Source organism: Zingiber officinale, chromosome 5A (assembly GCF_018446385.1).
Source record: "Zingiber officinale cultivar Zhangliang chromosome 5A, Zo_v1.1, whole genome shotgun sequence".
Classification (NCBI taxonomy): domain Eukaryota; kingdom Viridiplantae; phylum Streptophyta; class Magnoliopsida; order Zingiberales; family Zingiberaceae; genus Zingiber; species Zingiber officinale.
The window spans coordinates 97,206,091-97,215,108 of NC_055994.1; the positions used below are offsets into that span (position 1 = coordinate 97,206,091).

Below are 9,018 nucleotides of genomic sequence, written 5' to 3' on the forward strand. Positions count from 1 at the left end.
CATTCCAGCACCATTTTGCCAGCAGCCGACGTTATCAAAAGACGAGCGCCAACCTCTTTGCCCTAAAGCAGGGGCCCAAGGAAGCGCTCCGAGCATACATCAGGCACTTTAACCAAGTAGCCATGGATATCCCCCTGGTCTCATCCAAGACAATGATGAATGCCTTCACTCAAGGGCTCGTCGAAGGAGAATTCTTCCGGTCGCTCATCAGGAAGCCGCCCAGGGACTTCGACCACCTATTTAGGAAAGCCAATGAGTACATAAATGTGGAAGAAGTCCAGACAACAAGGAAGAAGGAAACGCCAGCCGAGCCCACTCCAGCGCCCGAGCGGTGACCGACGAGCAGCCACCAACCGCCCAAAGGGCCAAGAGCGGAGGGAGCACAGCCACACCAGGAGGCCAGGACACATGCCGTGCAGCATGTAACCTCCAGTCGTGAGAAGACGATAAGAGACAAGGTATGGACGCCAATGTTTTACTCCTTTCACCAGTCGACGACGCACAACACACACAATTGCTACAATCTGACACCGATCGATAGCCAACCGCCGCCAAGAGGATACCACCGTTGGTCTCCAACTCCCGATCAGCAACATAGACAACGATCTGTTGGGCGACGAGAGGATGAAAGAAGAGTGTGCAAGCGGCACAATCGACACCAGGGGAGGGATAACGCTGATCCTGCCTGAGTCGAGGCCGAGCGAAATAGACTCTCCGCTCGGGAAGAAGAAAACAAAAGCAACACCGCCTGAGGAGAAATACGCATGTGTAGGATCATTACGGCCGGCTAGAAGGGGGGTTGAATAGCCTGCAAATAAAAACGCAAACCCTTCTCGAACTCTTAAACTAACACTTGCATAAATTAGCTAAAAGAAAATAGATCAGAAAAGACAAGGCACACCGGAATTGACTTGGTTACAACCGGGGAGGTTGTTAATCCAAGGAAGATGATCGCACTAAAAACTCCTTCGGGCGGAGAAGCCTCGTACAACGATGAAGCGCACAAAAAGAAGCTAAACTACAAACGAAGTACACAAGTGTTGAAAGAATTGCTTGAGTTCTGATTGTTGAAAAGCTTCTGGACCAAAACTATATTTATAGCCTTGGTCGGGGCACCCTGAGGGTTCCGAGTGCCCTGGGAGGGATAAACTTTATTCCCCAACATTCAGATCGAGTCAAAACTTGATCCTGTGAAAAAGTTAACTCCGGGCACCCGGAAGGGTTCCGGGTGCCTCGGAGGGCTCCGGGCGCCCCGGCTGGAAAAGTCAACCCCGTTGACTTTTTCCAGCCCTGGTCTTCTGCTCCCGCTCCATTCGCCTCAGACCGAGTCTTCCGCTCGCTTGGGTGATCTCTACCATCCGGAATAGGGCTCACCCGAACCCAACATCCGGTCTTCTCGAGCAGGCTTCCGCTCCGGCTTCTCGTCCCTCGGAATTGCCGCGTGCTTCCTTCTCGTCTGCCAGCATACTCATCCGCAGTCTTCGTCCCTCGGTCGCACCCCATGCCGACCTTCTCGCTAGATGCGTCTTTTTCTCCTCGAGCAGTCTTCCGCTCCGGCTTCTCATCTCTCGGAACCACCGCACGCTTCCTTCTCATCCATCGGTGTACTCTTCCGCAACGCCCGTCCCTCGGATGCACCGCATGTCGTCCTTCTCGCTAGCTGCGTGTTCCGCTCGACTACCTGTGTTCCTAAGTTCTTGCACACTTAGACACAAGGTTAAAAACACACAGGACCTAACTTAACTTGTTGATCACACCAAAACCACCTTGGGGTTCCAACAGCATGATCATCGGTGGGCTGACCGGCGGTGACTCTAATAGAGTCAGGATGTCGTACGCTCAGCGATTGGAAATCCACGCCGTAGGATGTAGCAGGGAGAAGACAAAAGGACCCAAGATCAGCTTCGGCCCCAGTGATTTGGAGGGAGTGGAGATCCCTCGTGATGATGCGCTGATCATCTAGGCGGTAATTGCTAATTACACTATTCATTGAACTTTTGTGGATACAAGGAGTTCGGTGAACATCATTTTTAAGAAAACGTTCGATCAATTACAAATCGATCAAAATGAGTTGCTGCCCATGACAATCCCTCTCTACGGTTTCACGAGCAACGAGGTACTACCGCTCGAATAGGCTCGACTGGCCATCTCGCTCGAGGAAGAGCCACCGAGGAGAACAAGGACCATAAACTTCATCGTGGTAGACGCACCGTCGGCCTACAACGTCATCTTGGGCCGACCGGGCCGTCAACGAATTATGGGCGGTGGTGTCTACCTACTGCTAAAAGATCAAGTTCCCGGTGGACGACCGGGTGGGCGAAGTCAAAGGCGATCAGTTCGCCGCTCGGCGATGCTACATCAATATGATCAAGTCCGAAGCGATAAGCGCTCGGAAGAATCCGCGCTTGGAGGTGAACGCAATCACTGAAAAGCCTTCTACATTGGTGTACGAAGAAAAGGAGGAGGTTCAGATCCACCCCAGTTAAATGGAAGCAACCACCTTTATAGCCGTCGACCTGGGGGTGGAGAAGAAGGTAGAGTTGGTCGCCTGTCTTAGACAAAATCATGATGTGTTCGCCTGGTCGACACACGAGCTTCCCGGTATCTCCCCGAGTATGGCTCAACATGAGCTTCATGTCCGACTGGACGCTCGACCGGTGAAGCAAAGAAAGAGGGACTTCAGTGCAGAGCAAAATTTGATCATCCGAGCGGAGATAGAGAAGTTGTTGGAGGCCGGCCATATTAGGGAAGTTCAATTCCCGAGCTGGCTAGCCAATGTCGTGTTGTCCCTCCAACGCTCAGTTAACTCGATGGCCCGGAGCTTCCTCACATTAGCTGACTCGATCTTGGCATCAAAAGTGGTGACCTGCTTGTTAAGTCGAGCTAGCAGAGAGGCCTTCTCGAGCAGCGTTGTGCTCTTCGCCAAATCAACCTTCAGCTTCGCCACCTTAGCATTTGCCTACTCCTGAGAGGCGGAGGATTGGCCGCTCGACGCATTCAACTTCTTGATTTTCTCCTCTAAAAATATGAGCCTTTGGCACATGGCCAGACTCTCTACCCAATACTGTGAATAACCAGGAAAGTATGAGCATTGACCAGGGATAAATTATGAAAAATAGTATAACACAACACTTACCCCAGTCGACATCTGGGTGTGGCTGTCTGCAAGCTCCCTCGGAGACATCATCGCTGCACGAGCTTGGGTGTCAGCCCATATCTGTACAAGCGGCCCCTGGATAATTATTTGGTACTCAGGGGCTCGGGATTCAGTAGTAGCCGACTCGCGCCATTCATCAGTTTGCAGATGGAGAATCGCCGTTATATAGCGATGACCGCTCGAGGCTGATTGGGTAGATGTTGCTCGTCCGGACGGCTTTGACAAGGATGCCAGACGGATACCAAACATTTTGACCTTGAATGGTGGTGGCATGAAGGCCACTGGCGGTGTGCAGAGAGTTCTTTCTGGCAGGCCAGATAATGATGGTGTCCGATCAAACGACTCAAGGGCAACGGTCTCTTGGACGGGAGCGGGGGTTGAAGTTTCAACCTGTTTGGCGAACCGCATCACTGAGGACATGGAGTGGGATGAAGGCTCCGCCCAACATCTCTTACGCCCGACTAGTGGCTCTCCTGAGGAAGCCGAGCCAGACGCCCCTTCAACCTGAACGACCGGAAGCCGTTCGGAAAGATGGCGTGATCCACCAGCCGCTCCACCACTCACCAAGACTGGAGTCACTTCGCTCTCGTCTTGGGGGTCTTCTTGAGAGTCGACCGGCTACAGGCCGCGACTCTCCAACTCCTCCGCAGCTGCCGCATTGATCGCGGTGTCCGCAAGTTTAGCCTTACCGGCCAGACGCGCGCGTAGCATGACTTCGGCTACAAAAGAGGAAGAAAATCAGTTAGAATCAAAGGAAGAAGTAAAGAAGTTGCATACCTAGGTTGGAAGGAAGCTGGGTGCGGATCGGACTCAGACCGAATATATAGAGGACACCCTCCAACAGCAACTTATGGATGTCATACTTCTGACCGACCAACATTAAAGCTGCGTTGAGGTAGTCCGATCGGCTCTTGTACTGTTTCAAGGGAGGCTGACTCGTCACTTCGACCTGCCAGTGGGTCGGGAAGTCTGGTCGCTTGGGAAGGCATATAAAAAAGAAGTATTCCCTCCAATGCTCGTTGGAGGTCGACATTTTGTCAAAGAAAACTAAGCCCACTCAGGCTTGGAAAATAAAAGTCCCCCGCTTGGACAATTTCGGATAATAAAAATAGTGAAAAATAAGGGGAGTGAGAGGAAGGTCGTGCCGGCGGAACAGAATAACTACCCAACACAGCAGTCAAAAGGAGTTCAGCACTAATTGATGAAGGGAGATGCGAAAGTATTTACAAATGGTGGGAGAGAAGGGATGAATAGGAAACCGCAGACTGACGGTAAACTGATCCCTAAAGAAGGTAAGACGGCCGGGTGGTGGAGAATTTGGCCGATTGAACGGAGAAGGAAGAAGAATTTAATAATTAGAAGGAATTTTGAAAACATCTCTCAAACTTTCAGCATCGCTTTTGTCGAACCTGGACTCAATGGATGTGTACCAGAGCCTAGAGACGGAGGCAGGGGGTTGGGAAGAGCTTGCCATTGAAACTAAAGCTTAACGGAAAACAGGGAAGAAATGCGACTTGGAAAAGAGGATCCTACCAACAACGAACAACTTCAATCAGAGGAAGATGAGGGCTTACTAGAGAGATCACATAGATTGCCTGAAAAAGAGGGCGGTGGAGCAAAACACGGTGTCACCGAGAGGCTTGTAGGCAAAGACGGCGACTCAAAGTGAAGAAGGCGAAGCAAGCGATGTTTATAAACCTCGGGGCCGGTCGACCGGAGCCGTTCGATCTAGGTCGCGGAAACTCAGGCAGAAATCGGTCCGTTGAATTTGAAGCGTCAAACGTCACATCGCTAGCGGATATCCGCCTATCATGTCAAGCGTGCGACGACACTGGGTAGGACACGTGGCGTCTCGCCACGGGCCGACATTTAATGAGGGCAGTTAAGAAGGCATGGGATTGCACTCAGCCATTATGAGCCGGAATTTACACGGCCTCCCAGAAATATGGCTGACGTAAGCCCGGATCGCGCTCACCTAAAAAAGCCCAAGAAAAGATTTCCAAGTATGGATGTTCATTGTGCCGATCAGCTTAAGGGAGCATACCTATGGTCGAACGACAATCCTCAACAGGCCGACCGGCAGAGAGCGGTCACATAGCCGACCGTTGGGTCACGTTAGTCTGATCAGAAACCAAGGAGTGTCGAAGCTGATCGAGTGGAAAGCTTCACAAATAATTTTGTCTACTCAGTCGGGCTTGCAATCTCCTTTGACTAGACTTGAGGGGGAGACATGTAATGCGGTGATGATGAGGGGCCCCACCCCGCGGAGGATAGCGACCATGGTGGCTCCGACCGGGAGGAGAAGGTCTCGGCCTGATCCTGCCTTCGACACAGGGAGGTGTCAAATGACCGATGCTCAAATGACCAGCTCGGCATTGACAGATCAGAACTTCGACCGAGTGGCTACCTCGCTCTGCCAAGCAGCAGGTCTCAGCATTAGTAGAGCGGAACTTCGGCTGAGCGACTACCCCGCTTGGGCAGGCAACATGTCTCGGCATTGGCGGAGCAGAACTTTGACCGAGTAATTACCCCGCTCGGCCAGGCAGCAGGGCTTGGCATTGGCAGAGCGGAACTTCGGCCGAGCCGACAAGACACACAAACAGCGGAGTTACGACCGAGCGGATGAGATACGGGGGCAGCGAGGCTCCACCCGAGCGGCTAACCCACTCGGCCTATTAGCATACTCTTTCTGGTATCTATCGACATCCTTTTGGGAGTTAGTGTCGCTGACACAGGGCATGGACAACCAAAAGATCGTACGGCAGAAGCTTCCACTGTCACTTCAGAGATATGCTCGGCTCGTTAGGACCGTAAACAAGCCGAGCCGAGCCAAGATTTGGGGTGTTCAAGCTTGTTTGATAAGGTAACCAAGCCGAGCCGAGCCAAGCTTAAAATGAACCAAGCTTTTGAAATGAGTGTTCAAGCTTGACTTGGTTTATTTTTTATGAGCTTAAGCTTATTTGAAGCTTGGCTTGAGCTTGGTTCGTTTAAATGTTATCAAGCTCTCAATTCAAGCTTGGTTCAAGTTTGATTTGTTTAGATTTTATCAAGCTCTCAATTCAAGCTTGTTTGATTGTTTGAAACTTTTAGTTGTTTGATTGGTTATTGAGCTTGATAATTTAAATTTATTTATTTTATTATTTATTTAGCATATTGAAAATAGTTTTATTAATAAATATGGTTCGTTAACATTGTTCACGAACATTGTTCACGGACGTTGTTCACGAACGTTAACGAGCTGAATACATATGTGTTCAAGCTTGTTTGTTTAGTTTAACAAGCTGTTCAAGCTTGTTTGTTTAATTAATCTTATCTATATTGAACGAACATAAATAAGCTTTTACCAAGCCGAACACCAAGCTTGTTCACGAACGCTTGATTCATTTATAGCCCTACGACCCGTTAAGGTACTGTGTCAGGGGCACTTTACTGACAAGTTTTTTCAAGGGAAACTTTGGGAAGCGTGCTTGCCTTGGGGAGCGTGCACGCGCGCTACAGGAGCTCTATATAAAAGGGAGGTTCAAGCATCAGCGGAGGTACGCAATATGCGATACACACTGTTCTCGTTACTGTTCATTCTTGTTGCTCTGCCTTCTACTTCATCGCCGGTGACTAACTTGAGAGTCGGAGGGTTAATGTTGGGGACCCCTTCCCTAATTCGACATTGACGTAATCTGTGTTGCAGGTCGGAACGGAATCTACAGACGATCAGCAGGAGCGCCGCATCCTCAGTTTTTCATCCCATCAACTTTTGGACATGATCAATATGTATTATCATTTATATTTAAATATTTTATATTATATTATATTATTATTAATTAAAAAGTTTTAGATTTTTTTCCCTCATTATATATTTGATGTGTATGTTTGTTATATAGTCCTCTAATCATGTGTATATACTATTTTAAACATGCTTTATGAAAATTTCTCTAAGTATCGTTCTAATGATCTCTTTAATACTTTTATTTCATAAATCCTATAGTGTTTGCTAATTAATTGATAATTAAAATCATATTGCACATAGATTTAAAATCATATTGATCCAGAGGTAGGCCAAGGATTGATTAGTAATAATTATTTTTGTAAAAGCTCTAATTTATTATTAATCACTTTCTTGTATAGTTGTGTATTGGTATACTCATCGTGATATTAGTTCTGAAGATTACATCAATTAGCGAGCACCTCCCAGATTAATTCTGGATCGTACGATGGCATCCTCGCCAGCCAACACTCGCCGTCCGCTTCGCTCTCCCACGAAGCCGACGCCGAAGACGACGTATGCGAAGCCGGCGCCGAAGACGACGTCTGCGAAGCCAGCGCCGAAGACGACGTCTGCGAAGCCGGCGCCAGCGCTGACGCCGCTTCAATAACGTCGCTCTTCTTCTCCGCGGTCGCCGTCGATAACTTCTCCGCGACCCTCTTGTTCTCCGTGTCGTTCGGTCGCCTTGCCTTACGCCGCCTTCTGAGGCGCTGGCATATGGCCTGGATCTTGGAGTCGACGGCGGAGCGTAGCGCCTTTAATCGCTCGGGGTAGTCTCCGGCGTCGCGCAGGTCGGGGAAGTTGAGGCGCGCGTACTCGCCGCGGAGCTTGTAGGCGGCCCTGTCGTAGGCGTACGCCGCCGACTCTGGGGAGTCGTAGGTGCCGAGCCAGATCCGCATCCGGTTCTGCGGCAGACGGATCTCCGCCACCCACTTCCCCCATTGCCGCTGCCGCACCCCCCGGTAGAGCTTCTTCTTCCCAATCTCCTCAGAAACCATCGCTGTCGCGGCGTGATTGTAGATCGACGGGGCGGTGCGCGTGTGGTAGCCGGTGCCGAACTGCCGCAGAAGCTCCGTTTGCTGGAGGTATACGGATGAGCCGAGATGCGGGATCGCCGGCGACCTGGTCTCCGTAAGCGGCGGCGGAAGGTGGGAGAATATGGAGTCAAGGGCGTTCGTCCCCGACAGGAGGATCTTCGATAAGGCAGCGCTAATCTCGCTGGGAATTTCCCCCGGCGCTAGGGTTTCTTGCATACCATCCATGATTTCCGGCAATACTTCTGCTCGGCTAATCTCAAGTAAGCTCTGTTTTTTTTGGTCTCTCTTACAAGAAAATAGGAATTTTTATGCAATTATAATTGCAACAAAATAGAAAGCAAGGGGAATCACAGTAGAGGAACAGGAAGACTGTAGATCCTAAACCACAAAGAGAGGTTGATTTAGGAGCATTACAAGAGAGATCGAAGAGAGATAAAGCTGCTGTGGATGTTGCTACGGTGGAGGAAAGGGATATTTATAAGCTGAGGGACTTCTCAATTGTTGATCTGTCTCATTCTCCATCACATTATGACCTCAATTCTCTTCTTCTTTACAGACAGAGATTTAGGAAAAATAATTGGACGTTAAGGGTGGAAACGAGAGCGTTTAGGAGCCAAAGGGTCAACTCAGGCCCGGCTCAAGGCACATACGGCTGTGGCCTATGGCTAAGACTCCTATTTTATTGGGACTCCTCTAATATTTTTAATATTATTTATATTAATTTTTTTAATTACATTGTTTTAATATATATATTAAGGCCCTAAATATTTTTTCGGTTTAGGATCTTTAAAATGATTGAGACAGCCCTGTGTCAACTGATCCCATTGCGGGGTTAGGATTGTGGAGCACAAGAGCCACTCAAACCAAGCTCTGTCTTGTTTATTTTGACTTAGGGAAGGAACAGTGAAGTCCAAAACCAACCTTTTGGCATTTATGACTCCCAACTGTGCGCATTGCCCATCTGTCATCAAGCTCCGTATCTGAATCGTATGGCTTTGCCTTCCCTTCTAGATTTTTATTTTTTTTATTTTTTTTATTTTTAATCCAGATGTCTAAATTTCGAC

At 49.1% G+C, this 9,018-nt stretch overlaps 1 protein-coding gene across 1 annotated transcript; it reads right to left on the reverse strand.

The window, feature by feature from the left end:
• Positions 1-7,254: 7,254 nt before the first annotated feature.
• On the reverse strand, positions 7,255-8,648 carry LOC121981135 (ethylene-responsive transcription factor ERF061-like). The gene has a single exon (XM_042533503.1). The coding sequence runs from the start codon at positions 8,177-8,179 to the stop codon at positions 7,325-7,327; it is 855 nt and encodes a 284-aa protein (XP_042389437.1). The 5' UTR covers positions 8,180-8,648; the 3' UTR covers positions 7,255-7,324.
• Between the last annotated feature and the right edge of the window lie 370 nt (positions 8,649-9,018).

Bases quoted from the DNA above. Each gene is read 5' to 3' on its own strand.
- LOC121981135 (XM_042533503.1), bottom strand. From the start codon at position 8,179: ATGGATGGTATGCAAGAAACCCTAGCGCCGGGGGAAATTCCCAGCGAG.